General features: G+C 44.2%; 1 protein-coding gene across 3 annotated transcripts in view; it reads left to right on the forward strand.

Annotated features, from left to right (window-relative positions):
* The window catches only part of nsd2 (nuclear receptor binding SET domain protein 2), a 51936-nt gene that overhangs the window by 27400 nt on the left and 7279 nt on the right, over nt 1-17257 (forward strand). For all 3 annotated transcript variants that reach the window (XM_064953098.1, XM_064953100.1, XM_064953099.1), the window contains 6 exons: nt 9218-9420; nt 10647-10750; nt 12338-12607; nt 15328-15444; nt 15998-16139; nt 16417-16523. In XM_064953098.1, the coding sequence (XP_064809170.1) occupies nt 9218-9420; nt 10647-10750; nt 12338-12607; nt 15328-15444; nt 15998-16139; nt 16417-16523 (943 nt within the window). The remainder of the gene's footprint in view (nt 1-9217; nt 9421-10646; nt 10751-12337; nt 12608-15327; nt 15445-15997; nt 16140-16416; nt 16524-17257) is intronic.

The following is a 17257-nucleotide window of genomic DNA, read 5'->3' on the forward strand; positions in this document are numbered from 1 at the left end:
GGTCACATACACATGGTCAGCAGATGGTATTGGTCACATGGTTAGCGGATGTTATTGGTCACATACACATGGTTAGCAGATGGTATTGGTCACATGGTCAGCAGTTGTTATTGGTCACATGGTTAGCAGATGGTATTGGTCACATGGTCAGCAGTTGTTATTGGTCACATGGTTAGCAGATGGTATTGGTCACATGGTCAGCAGTTGGTTTTGGTCACATGGTCAGCAGTTGGTATTGGTCACATGGTTAGCAGATGTTATTGGTCACATACACATGGTTAGCAGATGTTATTGGTCACATACACATGGTTAGCAGATGTTTTAAGGTCACATACACATGGTTAGCAGATGTTTTCGGTCACATGGTTAGCAGATGGTATCGGTCACATGGTTAGCAGATGGTATTGGTCACATGGTTAGCAGATGGTATTGGTCACATGGTTAGCAGATGGTATTGGTCACATGGTTAGCAGATGTTATTGTTCACATACGCATGGTTAGCAGATGCTATTGGTCACATACGCATGGTCAGCAGGTGTTATTGGTCACATACACATGGTCAGCAGGTGTTATTGGTCACATACACATGGTCAGCAGGTGTTATTGGTCACATACACATGGTTAGCAGATGTTATTGGTCACATACACATGGTTAGCAGATGTTATCGGTCACATGGTTAGCAGATGGTATTGGTCACATGGTTAGCAGATGGTATTGGTCACATGGTTAGCAGATGGTATTGGTCACATGGTTAGCAGATGGTATTGGTCACATGGTTAGCAGATGTTATTGTTCACATACGCATGGTTAGCAGATGCTATTGGTCACATACGCATGGTCAGCAGGTGTTATTGGTCACATACACATGGTCAGCAGGTGTTATTGGTCACATACACATGGTCAGCAGGTGTTATTGGTCACATACACATGGTTAGCAGATGTTATTGGTCACATACACATGGTTAGCAGATGTTATTGGTCACATGGTTAGCAGATGGTATTGGTCACATGGTTAGCAGATGGTATTGGTCACATGGTTAGCAGATGGTATTGGTCACATGGTTAGCAGATGGTATTGGTCACATGGTTAGCAGATGTTATTGTTCACATACGCATGGTTAGCAGATGCTATTGGTCACATACGCATGGTCAGCAGGTGTTATTGGTCACATACACATGGTCAGCAGGTGTTATTGGTCACATACACATGGTCAGCAGGTGTTATTGGTCACATACACATGGTTAGCAGATGTTATTGGTCACAAACACATGGTTAGCAGATGTTATCGGTCACATGGTTAGCAGATGTTATCGGTCACATGGTTAGCAGATGTTATTGGTCACATGGTTAGCAGATGGTATTGGTCACATGGTTAGCAGATGGTATTGGTCACATACACATGGTTAGCAGATGCTATTGGTCACATACACATGGTTAGCAGATGTTATTGTTCACATACGCGCATGGTTAGCAGATGCAATTGGTCACATACGCATGGTCAGCAGGTGTTATTGGTCACATACACATGGTCAGCAGGTGTTATTGGTCACATACACATGGTCAGCAGGTGTTATTGGTCACATACACATGGTTAGCAGATGTTATTGGTCACAAACACATGGTTAGCAGATGTTATTGGTCACAAACACATGGTTAGCAGATGTTATCGGTCACATGGTTAGCAGATGTTATCGGTCACATGGTTAGCAGATGTTATTGGTCACATGGTTAGCAGATGGTATTGGTCACATGGTTAGCAGATGGTATTGGTCACATACACATGGTTAGCAGATGCTATTGGTCACATACACATGGTCAGCAGATGTTATTGTTCACATACGCATGGTCAGCAGAAGTTATTGGTCACATGGTTAGCAGATGGTATTGGTCACATACACATGGTTAGCAGATGCTATTGGTCACATACACATGGTTAGCAGATGCTATTGGTCACATACACATGGTTAGCAGATGCTATTGGTCACATACACATGGTCAGCAGGTGTTATTGGTCACATACACATGGTCAGCAGGTGTTATTGGTCACATACACATGGTTAGCAGATGTTATTGGTCACATACACATGGTTAGCAGATGTTATTGGTCACATGGTTAGCAGATGGTATTGGTCGCATGGTTAGCAGATGGTATTGGTCGCATGGTTAGCAGATGTTATTGGTCACATACACATGGTTAGCAGATGTTATTGGTCACATACACATGGTTAGCAGATGTTATTGGTCACATGGTTAGCAGGTGTTATTGGTCACATACACATGGTCAGCAGATGTTATTGGTCACATACACATGGTTAGCAGATGTTATTGGTCACATGGTTAGCAGATGTTATTGGTCGCATGGTTAGCAGATGGTATTGGTCGCATGGTTAGCAGATGGTATTGGTCACATGGTTAGCAGATGTTATTGGTCACATACACATGGTTAGCAGATGTTATCGGTCACATACACATGGTTAGCAGATGTTATCGGTCACATGGTTAGCAGATGTTATCGGTCACATGTTTAGCAGATGGTATTGGTCACATGGTTAGCAGATGCTATTGGTCACATACACATGGTCAGCAGGTGTTATTGGTCACATACACATGGTCAGCAGGTGTTATTGGTCACATACACATGGTCAGCAGGTGTTATTGGTCACATACACATGGTCAGCAGGTGTTATTGGTCACATACACATGGTCAGCAGGTGTTATTGGTCACATACACATGGTCAGCAGATGTTATTGGTCACATACACATGGTTAGCAGATGTTATTGGTCACATACACATGGTTAGCAGATGTTATTGGTCACATACACATGGTTAGCAGATGTTATTGGTCACATACACATGGTTAGCAGATATTATTGGTCACATACACATGGTTAGCAGATGGTATTGGTCACATGGTTAGCAGATGTTAATGTGAGTGTAGCGAAATGCTTGTGCTTCTAGTTCCAACAGTGCAGTAATATCTAACAATATAACAATTCCCCAAGAACTACCTAATACACACATCTAAAGGGGTTGATGAGAATATGTACATGTAAGTATATGGATGAGTGATGGCTGAGCGGCATAGGTGCAACAGATGGTATAAAATACAGTATATACATGTGATATGAGTAATGTAAGATATGTAAACATTATTGAAGTGGCATTGTTTACCTGTGACTAGTGATCTATTTATTAAAGTGTCCAGTGATTAGGTCTCAATGTAGGCAGCAGCCTCTCTGAGTTACTGATTGCTGTTTAACAGTCTAATGGCCTTGAGTTTGAGAAACAGCTTCTATCTCTCTGTCCCAGCTTTGATGCCCCTGTACTGACCACGCCTTCTGGATGATAGCGGGGTGAACAGGTAGTGGCTCAGGTGGTTGTGTCCTTGATGATCTTTTTGGCCTTCCTGTGACATCAGGTGGTGTAGGTGTCCTGGAGGGCAGGTAGTTTGCCCCCGGTGATGCTTTGTGCAGACCTCACCACCCTCTGAAGGGCCTTGTGGTCCCGACACGATGCTCTCGATTGTGCATCTGTAAAGGTTTGTCATGGTTTTGGGTGACAAGACATATTTCTTCAGCCCCCTGAGGTTGAAGAGGTGCTGTTGAGCCTTCTTCACCACACTGTCTGTGTGTGTGGATCATTTCAGCTTGTCCGTGATGTGTACGCCCAGGAACTTAACTTACTACCCTCTCCACTACTGGCCCTTCGATGTGGATTGGGGGGTGCTCTCTCTCCTGTTTCCTGAAGTCCACGATCATCTTCTTTGTTTTGTTGACGTTGGGTGAGAGGTTATTTTCCTGACACCACACCTCCTCCCTGTAGGCTGTCTCGTCGTTGTTTGGTGATCAAGCCCACTACTGTTGTGTCGTCTGCAAACTTGATGATTGAGTTGGAAGCGTGCATGGCCACGTAGTCGTGGGTGAACAGGGAGTACAGGAGAGGGCTGAGCACACACCCTTGTAGGGCCCCAGAGTTGAGGATCAGCAAAGAGGAGATGTTGTTTCCTACCTTCACCACCTGGGGGTGGCCGGTCAGAAAGTCCAGGAAAATCCTATGTTATATTGGTATGCACATCAGAACTAGACATCGGGCCAATGCCGATGTTGGCATTTTTAGCTAGGAAAGACTGTTCTCTCTGCTACCACATGGCTAGCAGTACTGGAGTGCCAAGTCTAGGTCCAAGAGGCTTCTAAACAGCTTCTACCCCCAAGCCATAAGACTCCTGAACATCTAGTCAAATGGCTAACCAGACTATTTTCACTGCCCCCTTCCTATTTTATGCTGTTGCTACTGTGTTATCTATGCATAGTCACTTTAATGACTTTATCTACATGTTCATATTGTTATTTTACTGCTGTTCTTTAATTATTTGCTACTTTCATTTATTTAAAAAGGTTTGTGTTATTTTTCGTAATTGCATCGTTGGTTAACTTCTTGAAACTCCCCATCCCGGATCCGGGATCGTGACTAAAGCCTCAGGCTCATTAGCATAACGCAACGTTAACGATTTCTGAAAATCGCAAATAAAATGAAAATAATGCGCCTACTCTCAAGCTTAGCCTTTTCTTAACAACACTGTCATCTCAGATTTTCAAAATATGCTTTTGAACCATAGCAATTCACTAATTTGTGTAAGAGTATGGTAAGCTAGCTTAGCATTTTGAGTAGCATTTAGCACGCAACATTTTCACAAAAACCAGATAACCAAATAAATAAAATCATTTAACTTTGAAGAGCTTCGGATGTTTTCAATGAGGAGACTCTCAGTTACATAGCAAATGTGCAGTTTTTCAAAAAAATATTATTTGTGTAGGACAAATCGCTCCGTTTTGTTCACGTTTGGCTATGAAAAAAACCTGTATACAGTTATAGCCTGAAGCTCATTAGCATAATGTAACGTTAACGATTTCTGAAAATCGCAAATAAAATGAAAATAATGCGCCTACTGTCAAGCTTAGCCTTTTCTTAACAACACTGTCATCTCAGATTTTCAAAATATGCTTTTGAACCATAGAAATTGACTAATTTGTGTAAGAGCATGCAAAGCTAGCAATGCATTTTGAATAACATGTAGCACGCAACATTTTCACAAAAACCAGATAACCAAATAAATAAAATCATTTACCTTTGAAGAGCTTCTGATGTTTTCAATGAGGAGACTCTCAGTTACATACCAAATGCGCAGTGTTTCCTGAAAGCGTCTGTGTGTAGGAGAAATCGTTCCGTTTTCCACATTGCGTCTGGCTACCGAAACGAACCGAAAATTCAGTCACCTACAACGTAAAACTTTTTCCGGATTAACTACATAATATCGACCGAAACATGGCAAACGTTGTTTGGAATCAGTCCTCAAGGTGTTTTTTCACATATCTCTTCATTGACATGCAGTTCGTGGAAGCTTGCTTTACTCTCTATCCCTTGGAAAAATAGTGGCAGGTGACTTTTGCGCACCAATTTCGGCGCAGTACACCGGGCGGACACGTGGTAAATGTGGTCTCTTATGGTCAATCTTCCAATGATCTGCCTACAAATACGTCACAATGCTGCAGACACCTTGGGGAAACGACAGACAGGGCATTCTCATTCCTCTCGCATTCACAGCCATATAAGGAGACAAGGGAAAACAGAGCCTCAAAAATCCTGTTCATTTCCTGGATGCCGTCTCATCTTGGTTTTGCCTGAAGCTCACGTTCTAGGGCACGCATAGAAAATATCTTTGTATTTCTGGACACGTCAGAGTGTTTTCTTTCGAATCGTAGCAATTATATGCATAGTCGAGCATCTTTTTGTGACAAAATATCTTGTTTAAAACGGGAACGTTTTTCATCCAAAAATGAAATTGCGCCCCTAGAGTTTCAACAGGTTAAGGGCTTGTTCGGCAGCATTTTACTGTGAGGTCTACTATACCTGTTGTATTCAGCATTTCACTGTAAGGTCTACTATACCTGTTGTATTCAGCATTTCACTGTAAGGTCTACTATACCTGTTGTATTCAGCATTTTACTGTGAGGTCAACTATACCTGTTGTATTCAGCATTTCACTGTAAGGTCTACTATACCTGTTGTATTCAGCATTTCACTGTAAGGTCTACTATACCTGTTGTATTCAGCATTTCACTGTGAGGTCTAACTATACCTGTTGTATTCAGCATTTCACTGTGAGGTCTACCTATACCTGTTGTATTCAGCATTTCACTGTGAGGTCTACCACACCTGTTGTATTCAGCATTTCACTGTAAGGTCTACTATACCTGTTGTATTCAGCATTTCACTGTGAGGTCTACTATACCTGTTGTATTCAGCATTTCACTGTAAGGTCTACTACACCTGTTGTATTCAGCATTTCACTGTAAGGTCTACTATACCTGTTGTATTCAGCATTTCACTGTGAGGTCTACTATACCTGTTGTATTCAGCATTTCACTGTAAGGTCTACTATACCTGTTGTATTTGGCACATGAGACTCAATTGCCTAAAGCTTAAAAATCCTTCTTTAACCTGTCTTCTATAACATTCTGTGTGTATGTTATAGACCATTGTGTGTAGGCTTCTGCGGTATACCATATATATATGTTATTCCGGGGTATTTGGAAATAGCCACGGGATGGTTTTTCAATAGCGTCAATACTGTTGAAACAATTTCTTTAAGGTTTTCTATACATTTGAATATGTGTAGTTCCATTTTAATTAAATACCTGCAGTGAACTTGTGCAATATATTAGATTATGTAGATTGCATTCTTCATTTCATCTGTCACATTATTTTACATTATGAAGTTATCATAGTCCCCCAGAACAGCTGACCCAGTCACATTATGAAGTTACCATAGTCCCCCAGAACAGCTGACCCAGTCACATTATGAAGTTACCATAGTCCCCCAGAACAGCTGACCCAGTCACATTATGAAGTTACCATAGTCCCCCAGAACAGCTGACCCAGTCACATTATGAAGTTACCATAGTCCCCCAGAACAGCTGACCCAGTCACATTATGAAGTTACCATAGTCCCCCAGAACAGCTGACCCAGTCACATTATGAAGTTACCATAGTCCCCCAGAACAGCTGACCCAGTCATGTGTTTGTTTGTAAACAGCACAACGTGAGAAAGCGGGAGCAGGTGAGTCCAGCTGTATATCGACAGGTGTCGCGTTTTATATGCAAAGTCTTTTTGCTTCAATATAGTGATCAGGACCGTGCAACTATAGTTTTCCTTCACAGAAAATACATTTGTGCAACACATCAGGCCGAAAATAGCTTCATTTTCATCAGATGACAACAGAAGTGTAATGATATTTGCCTGACAGCCACAAAAGTAAATGAACCTACAATGAAAAGCAAGGTGGCCAACATTTCTAATGTTTAGGCCAACCATAGGAAGAATGTAGGCAGCTACATTTCCTAATGTCTTACATTCAACAGGAGAAAAATAGTCTGGCTACACCGAGAAAAGTAGAGCGAAAAGTAGCTCAGTCAGAGCGCTGCCTGCCGACAGGAGGTACCAGTCAGAGCGCTGCCTGCCGATAGAAGGTATCAGTCAGAGCGCTGCCTGCTGATAGAAGGTATCAGTCGGAGCGCTGCCTGCTGATAGAAGGTATCAGTCGGAGCGCTGCCTGCTGATAGAAGGTATCAGTCAGAGCGCTGCCTGCTGATAGAAGGTATCAGTCAGAGCGCTGCCTGCTGATAGAAGGTATCAGTCGGAGCGCTGCCTGCTGATAAAGGTACCAGTCAGAGCGCTGCCTGCTGATAGAAGGTATCAGTCGGAGCGCTGCCTGCTGATAGAAGGTATCAGTCGGAGCGCTGCCTGCTGATAGAAGGTATCAGTCGGAGCGCTGCCTGCTGATAGAAGGTATCAGTCGGAGCGCTGCCTGCTGATAGAAGGTATCAGTCAGAGCGCTGCCTGCTGATAGAAGGTATCAGTCAGAGCGCTGCCTGCTGATAGAAGGTATCAGTCAGAGCGCTGCCTGCTGATAGAAGGTATCAGTCAGAGCGCTGCCTGCTGAAACAAGGCCTTGTCCTGAATTATGAGTTTAGAAGTGCAGCTGAAGCACAAAATTAGTCTGATGCCGAGCAGAAAAGACAATAAGAAGCATTTTAGAAATGTTTACAAAACTCAGCAAGATATTTCTAATGTGTTAAAAGTGTTGTGTGTTCCTTCCAAACAACTCAACTTTAGTTTCATCTGTCCACAGTATATTTTGCCAGTAGCGCTGTGGAACATCCAGGTGCTCTTTTGCGAACTTCAGACGTGCAGCAATGTTTTTTTGGACAGCAGTGGCTTCTTCCGTGGTGTCCTCCCATGAACACCATTCTTGTTTAGTGTTTTTACGTATCGTAGACTCATCAACAGAGATGTTAGCATGTTCCAGAGATTTCTGTAACTCTTTAGCCCACACGCTAGGATTCTTCTTAACCTCATTGAGCATTCTGCGCTGTGCTCTTGCAGTCATCTTTACAGGACGGCTGCTCATAGGAAGAGTAGCAACAGTGCTGAACTTTCTCCATTTATAGACAATTTGTCTTACTGTGGACTGATGAACATCAAGGCTTTTAGAGATACTTTTGCATCCCTTTCCAGCTTTATGCAAGTAAAACAATTCTTAATCTTAGGTCTTCTGATATCTCTTTTGTTCGAGGCATGGTTCACATCAGGCAATGCTTCGTGTGAATAGCAAACTCATATTTTGTGAGATTTTTATATTGCAGGACAGCTCTAACTAACATCTCCAATCTCGTCTCATTGATTGGACTCCAGGCTAGTCTTGACTCCAATTATCTTTTGAAAAAGTAATTAGCCGAGGGGTTCACAAACTTTTTCCAAACTACACTGTGAATGTTTAAAATAAGTATTCAATATAGGCCAGAAAAATACTATTGTTGTGACTTAGGAAGATCAGATCACATTTTTTGACCAATTTATGTAGAAATCCAGGTAATTCCAAAGGGTTCTCATACTTTCCAAAGGGTTCTCAACTATATGTAGAACTTGCAGCTGGAGTGCCTGCAACAAAAAAATATATTTTCTGGTTGTTGGCATATTTCCACAGCCTCCGTGGAAATGTACTGTTATTTATGCTTATTTGGTTAGCATACTGGTAATAGATTCCCAATGGCCTTTTTTTTTAACCATAAATCCTGGAGTGAGAGAAGGACGATATGAACATCTGGATACCACCCGACCCTGTGTGTGTGTTTCATTTCCCTTGTTATGTCCAGGTGGTGGCCTGCAGAGATCCAGCACCCCCGGAACATCCCCACCAACATCCAGCACCTTCGCCACAAAATCGGAGAGTTCCCAGTCTTCTTCTTTGGTTCTAAGGACTACTTCTGGACGCACCAGGGTCGAGTTTTCCCCTACATGGAGGGAGACAGGGGCAGCAGGGTCCAGAAGACTGGGATAGGGAAGGTCTTCAAGAACGGTAAACTCACCTATGGAATATTAAGCAGCTCTGTCCTTTCTTGGACAAACGATTCTTCTAAGAACTTAAGTTGTTGACACTAACTCTCTAAGGCTACAATTAGAATAATAATAATCAATTGGAGTTCTTTCCAAGAATAACAAGACAAACACAATTGATCAATATTTAATAACACTCATCAAACATAATGAGAATAATCATGAGATAAGATAAGAAGTGAAGACCTGCAGATCCTGAACATTAAATGTAATAGTCAGTCTGTGATCAAAGTCTGTTGTAGCTTGTCCTGAGTTGGTGTCCTTATGCTTGTTGCTCTTATCTGTTAGCTCCTTGCTTGAGTTTCAGAGCCTAAACTCAAATGTTTTCCTTCTGTCCTTGAAGGTGGTCTGTAGTGTACCGTTCAGGTTACCCTAGCTCTTTGTCCTTGAAGGTGGTCTGTAGTGTACCGTTCAGGTTACCCTAGCTCTTTGTCCTTGAAGGTGGTCTGTAGTGTACCGTTCAGGTTACCCTAGCTCTTTGTCCTTGAAGGTGGTCTGTAGTGTACCGTTCAGGTTACCCTAGCTCTTTGTCCTTGAAGGTGGTCTGTAGTGTACCGTTCAGGTTACCCTAGCTCTTTGTCCTTGAAGGTGGTCTGTAGTGTACCGTTCAGGTTACCCTAGCTCTTTGTCCTTGAAGGTGATCTGTAGTGTACCGTTCAGATTACCCTAGCTCTTTGTCCTTGAAGGTGATCTGTAGTGTACCGTTCAGGTTACACTAGCTCTTTTAAGGTCTTATGCTTCTGAGATTTATTTTGAGTGTTTAGTGCATGGGCACTTCCGTCCCAATTTCTCTACTCGATTACAGGTACTATTCCCTAAAAGGAACTTTTTCCATAATTTATCAAATTACCATTTCTGGACATTTAAAGGCAAAGATCCAGGCCCTGTAGACGAGTTGCTGGAGAGGTGCTTATGTTGAGTTGAGAGGTCCAGCAGGATAAGAGGCAAAGATAGTGTGGGTGAGACAGCAGTCCTTTTGCCCCTAGGTGTGAACGGACACTTTAATGACCCTTTGTCTTGGAGAAAAAGGAACTCAGTCGTCCATAACAGTTCAGTGTTTTAGACAGTAAAACAATGCTCCTCATATTACAATAAAACGACACGTCGCTGCACTACCGATCATTGTCTTTTGTGCCTGTTTATAGTATAACTAAGACAACTGAAGATAACAGTAGTCTGTCTCTCCAGCGCTTTTGGAGGCAGAGAATCGCTTCAAGGAGATCAAGATGGAACGGGAGGCCAAGGAGACGCAGGAGAACAACAGGAAACCACCTCCGTACAAATACATCAAGGTCTGAACTCTATAAACCTAACCCTTTGTAACAACTGCACTCTTACTTCTATCCTGAAACTCGGTCCATCTTAGTCCTTCAAACTCGGTCCATCTTAGTCCTTCAAACTCGGTCCATCTTAGTCCTTCAAACTCGGTCCATCTTAGTCCATCAAACTCGGTCCATCTTAGTCCATCAAACTCGGTCCATCTTAGTCCATCAAACTCGGTCCATCTTAGTCCTTCAAACTCGGTCCATCTTAGTCCTTCAAACTCGGTCCATCTTAGTCCTTCAAACTCGGTCCATCTTAGTCCTTCAAACTCGGTCCATCTTAGTCCTTCAAACTCGGTCCATCTTAGTCCTTCAAACGGGCCGCCCCCAGGTGGTGAGGGTAGGAAACATCTCCACCCCGCTGATCCTCAACACTGGGGCCCCACAAGGGTGTGTTCTCAGCCCTCTCCTGTACTCTCTGTTCACCCATGACTGCGTGGCCATGCACGCCTCCAACTCAATCATCAAGTTTGCAGACGACACTACAGTGGTAGGCTTGATTACCAACAACGACGAGACGGCCTACAGGGAGGAGGTGAGGGCCCTCGGAGTGTGGTGTCAGGAAAATAACCTCACACTCAACAGCAACAAAACAAAGGAGAGGATCGTGGACTTCAGGAAACAGCAGAGGGAGCAACCCCCCATCCACAAAAAACAGGACAGTAGTGGAGAAGGTGGAATGTTTTAAGTTCCTCGGCGTACACGGACAAGCTGAAATGGTCAACTCACAGACAGCGTGGTGAAGAAGGTGCATCAGCGCCTCTTCAACCTCAGGAGGCTGAAGAAATTCGGCTTGTCACCAAAAGCACTCACAAACTTCTACAGATGCACAATTGAGAGCATCCTGTCGGGCTGTATCACCGCCTGGTACGGCAACTGCTCCGCCCACAACCGTAAGGCTCTCCAGAGGGTAGTGACGTCTGCGCAACGCATCACCGGGGGCAAACTACCTGCCCTCCAGGTAGTTTTGATCTTAGTCCTTTAAACGCGGTCCACCTTAGTCCTTTAAACGCGGTCCACCTTAGTCCTTTAAACTCGATCGACCTTAGTCCTTTAAACTCGTTCCACCTTAGTCAGCCCATTAGGAGATGGCGTTCTTCATTTCACCTGTCACAATGTTTGTTATGAAGCTTACCTGTATTACTCAGTCACAAAGTGTTTGTTTACAAGCACACAACGATGAGACTGGAGACTTGTGAATCACTCAGGGTTGTGCAGCACACGCCAGGTGATCTAGTTACAGTATGGAATTCACAACTAGATGTTTGCCAGCTAGATATCTGATAACTATTAAGTTAACTGTCTAAAATGTGCTAAATGCTCTGAAATTGTGCATTTGGTTTGCTAATTAGTAGCTAATTAGCTAAATGGGTAGCTTCTTCCAAATCAAGCTGCACTTTGTAACAGAATCCCCTGGATCAAGTGCTGTCTAATATTTGTTTTGTGCGTGCAGCAAACTGAGTAGTCCTTCAAATGCGTTTCAACTTCTTCCTTCAAACTCAGCCCTTTGCACAGTTGGATATTTGTAATGTATGTTCTCTCCTGTATGTTCTGCAGATCAACAAGCCCTGTGGCCGGGTGCAGGTCTACACAGCCGACGTGTCGGAGATCCCCAAGTGTAACTGTAAGCCCACGGATGAGAAGCCGTGTGGGTTTGAGTCAGAATGCCTGAACAGGATGTTGATGTACGAGTGCCACCCTCAGGTCTGTCCCAGCGCAGAGCGATGCTGCAACCAGGAGTTCACCAAGAGACACTACCCAGAGACTAAGATCATCAAGACTGCTGGCAAGGGCTGGGGCCTGGTGGCACTACGGGATATTAAGAAGGTATGTGTGTATATACAGTTTACATACACCTTAGCAAATACATTTAAACTCAGTTTTTCACAATTCCTGACATTTAATCCTAGTAAAAATTCCCTGTCTCAGGTCAGTTAGGATCACCACTTTATTTTAAAAATGTGAAATGTCAGAATAATAGTTGAGAGAATGATTTATTTCAGCTTTTATTTCTTTCATCATATTCCCAGTGGGTCAGAAGTTTACATACACTCAATTAGTATTTGGTAGCATTGCCTTTAAATTGTTTAACTTGGGTCAAACGTTTCGGATAGCCTTCCACAAACTTCCCACAATAAGTTGGGTGAAGGGTGAATTGTGGCCCATTCCTCCTGACAGAGCTGGGGTAACTGAGTCAGGTTTGTAGGCCTCTTTGCTCGCACACGCTTTTTCAGATCTGCCCACACATTTTGAGGTCAGGGCTTTGTGATGGCCACTCCAATACCTTGACTTTGTTGTCCTTAAGCCATTTTGCCACAACTTTGGAAGTATGCTTGGGGTCATTGTCCATTTGGAAGACCCTTTTGCGACCAAGCTTTAACTTCCTGACTGATGTCTTGAGATGTTGCTTCAATATATCCAAATAATTTTCCGTCCTCATGATGCCATCTATTTTGTGAAGTGCACCAGTCCCTCCTGCAGAAAAGCACGCCCACAACATGATGCTGCCACCCCCTGCTTCACGGTTGGGATGGTGTTCTTCAGCTTGCAAGCCTCCCCCTTTTTCCTCCTAACATAATGATGGTCATTATGGTCAAACAGTTCTATTTTTGTTTCATCAGACCAGAGGACATTTCTCCAAAAAGTACGATCTTTGTCCCCATGTGCAGTTGCAAACCGTAGTCTGGCTTTTTCAATGGCGGTTTTGGAGCAGTGGCCTTTCAGGTTATGTTGATATAGGACTCGTTTTACTGTGGATATTGATACTGTTGTACCTGTTTCCTCCAGCATCTTCACAAGGTCCTTGGCTGTTGTTCTGGGATTGAGTTGCACTTTTCACCCAAAGCACGTAAATCTCTAGGAGACAGAACGCATCTCCTTCCTGAGCGGTATGACGGCTGCGTAGCCCCATGGTGTTTATACGTGCGTACTATTGTTTGTACAGATGAACGTGATACATTCGTGATACATTCAGGCATTTGGAAACACTGGACCACTGCTACTACCCCTTTCGATATGCCGACAAGGCCCTCCCCCGCCCTACCTTCGGCAAATCAGAACACGACTCCATTTTACTACTCCCTTCCTATAGGCAGAATCAGGAAGCACCCATTTTAATGTCTTTTCAACATTAAACAATGTAACTGGGAATCGAAATGGCCTGCCCGTACTGGGAATCGAAATGGCCTGCCCGTACTGGGAATCGAAATGGCCTGCCCGTACTGGGAATCGAAATGGCCTGCCCGTACTGGGAATCGAAATGGCCTGCCCGTACTGGGAATCGAAATGGCCTGCCCGTACTGGGAATCGAAATGGCCTGCCCGTACTGGGAATCGAAATGGCCTGCCCGTACTGGGAATCGAAATGGCCTGCCCGTACTGGGAATCGAAATGGCCTGCCCGTACTGGGAATTGAAATGGCCTGCCCGTACTGGGAATCGAAATGGCCTGCCCGTACTGGGAATCGAAATGGCCTGCCCGTACTGGGAATCGAAATGGCCTGCCCGTACTGGGAATCGAAATGGCCTGCCCGTACTGGGAATCGAAATGGCCTGCCCGTACTGGGAATCGAAATGGCCTGCCCGTACTGGGAATCGAAATGGCCTGCCCGTACTGGGAATCGAAATGGCCTGCCCGTACTGGGAATCGAAATGGCCTGCCCGTACTGGGAATCGAAATGGCCTGCCCGTACTGGGAATCGAAATGGCCTGCCCGTACTGGGAATCGAAATGGCCTGCCCGTACTCCAATATTTGACAATAATGACTTGCCTTTTGCATCCCTCCCAATGATCTGAATGTGGAATCTGTACCGTTTCCGATTTATCATGGACAGTAATGGTTTTGAGATTTGAAAAGTCCAAGATTTGAAAAATACACATTACCAGACTACTCCTTTTCTCTATATTTACAACTTAGGTCAGCTATGCTGTCCTCTGGAGTCCCTTGGGAAACCCAACTACCAAACCATCCAATGATGGGATTTAGAAATCTGGGCTCCGAAAAGGTTGACTAATTTCATACCCATACTTGACATAGTTCAGTAAAAGCCCAACACATATAAACAATAAATACACTGATTGTATAAAACTTGATTTATAATTATTGAGAAAATTGAGACATGGATTGTGGATTTGTGCCATTCAGAGGGTTAATGGGCAAGATGAACGATTCAAGTGCCTTTGAACAGGGTACGGTAGTAAGTGCCAGATGCAGCGGTTTGTGTCAAGAACTGCAAATTTGCTGGGTTTTTCACGCTCAACAGTTTCCTCTGAGTATCAAGAATGGTCCACCAGGGGTGGTATAGGGAAGGTTTTTTATGGGGGTGCCTGGGGGGTCAGGATGGTGAATTGTCTGTCTGATTTGAACCCTTCACAGAAGAAAAAGGAAATAAGAAAAAGTTTTATCTGTGATCTGATTGGTTGATGGTGTTTCAGTGATCTGATTGGTTGATGAAGGTTAATCGGTGATCTGATTGGGTGATGAGGGTGTAACAGTAGTCTGACTGGGTGATGCTGTATCCCTGATTTGATTGGTTGCCTCTCCTGCAGGGTGAGTTTGTGAATGAGTACATCGGAGAGCTGATCGATGAAGAGGAATGTCGCTCCAGGATCAAGTACTACCAGGAGAATGACATCACTCACTTCTACATGCTCACCATCGATAAGGTAAACTATGACATCACTCACTTCTACATGCTCACCATCGACGGGGTAAACTATGACATCACTCACTTCTACATGCTCACCATCGACGGGGTAAACTATGACATCACTCACTTCTACATGCTCTGGACACTGACCTGTTATAATGTTACTGCTGGCCTGGACACTGGACTGACCTGTTATAATGTTACTGCTGGCCTGGACACTGGACTGACCTGTTATAATGTTACTGCTGGCCTGGACACTGGACTGACCTGTTATAATGTTACTGCTGGCCTGGACACTGGACTGACCTGTTATAATGTTACTGCTGGCCTGGACACTGGACTGACCTGTTATAATGTTACTGCTGGCCTGGACACTGGACTGACCTGTTATAATGTTACTGCTGGCCTGGACACTGACCTGTTATAATGTTACTGCTGGCCTGGACACTGGACTGTTATAATGTTACTGCTGGCCTGGACACTGACCTGTTATAATGTTACTGCTGGCCTGGACACTGACCTGTTATAATGTTACTGCTGGCCTGGACACTGACTTGTTGGGTTTCCAGGACCGGATCATAGACGCTGGCCCCAAAGGAAACTACTCCCGCTTCATGAACCACAGCTGCCAGCCCAACTGTGACACGCAAAAGTGGACGGTGAACGGAGACACGAGAGTCGGGCTGTTCGCTGTCTGTGACATCCCTGCTGGTGAGAACCCAGACATGTCCACTGTTCTCTTTTTTTGTGGTTGTGTTGACTTAGTTATTTGGAGTTTTGTGGTTTAATAAAGGGACAGTATGTTAATGTACCAAACATGAGTCAGGCTCATGGTCTCGTGAGGAGGTAGCCCTACCTGCGACTTCAAAATCAGTGTCACCCTCGGCTCAACAGGGAATTTCTTCTCGGTCTGACGTTGGTTTCTCTCGTGGGAGACATGGGTTCAGATCCCAATCATGACATTAACATGGTGTTTTGTGGTTTCCAGGGACAGAGCTCACCTTCAACTACAACCTGGATTGCCTTGGTAATGAAAAGATGGCGTGTCGCTGTGGGGCTTCCAACTGTAGCGGTTTCCTTGGAGATCGGCCCAAGGTGAGTTTCCTCCTCTCAGAACATACAGAAATGATCGAAAGATTTAGAATGGGGACACTTTATAAAAAACTCAAACACATGACAGTCTTGAGGTCCACCTGACTATTGTCTCCTGTTCCAGACCTCTGGTGGCCAGGCCCCTATCTGACTGTTTCCTGTCAGACCACTGGTGGCCAGGCCCCTACATTAGTTCTATTTCCTGTCAGACCTCTGGTGGCCAGACCTCTATCTGACTGTTGTTTCCTGTCAGACCTCTGGTGGCCAGGCCCCTACATTAGTGCTGTTTCCTGTCAGACCTCTGGTGGCCAGGCCCCTATTTGTCTGTTTCCTGTCAGACCTCTGGTGGCCAGGCCCCTATCTCAAATCCAATTTCATTTGTTACATTTGGAAAATACAACAGGTGTAGACTGAAATGCATACTTACAAGTACTTAACAACAGTGCAGCTCAAGAAATAGAGTTAAGAAAACATCTTCACGACGGTCTTGGTGTGTTTGGACCATGATGGTTTGTTGGTGATGTGGACACCAAGGAACTTGAAACTCTTGACCCGCTCCACTGTTCGGCCCTCCTTTTCCAGTTCACGATCAGCTCCTTTGTCTTGATCACATTGAGGGAGAGGTTGTTGTCCTGGTACTACACAGCCAGGACTCTGACCTCCTCCCTATAGGCTGTCTCATCGTTGTCGGTGATCAGGCCTACCACTGTTGTGTCGTCTGCAAACTTAATGATGGT

The sequence above is a fragment of the Oncorhynchus masou genome, chromosome 32, assembly GCF_036934945.1.
Source record: "Oncorhynchus masou masou isolate Uvic2021 chromosome 32, UVic_Omas_1.1, whole genome shotgun sequence".
Classification (NCBI taxonomy): Eukaryota; Metazoa; Chordata; class Actinopteri; order Salmoniformes; family Salmonidae; genus Oncorhynchus; species Oncorhynchus masou.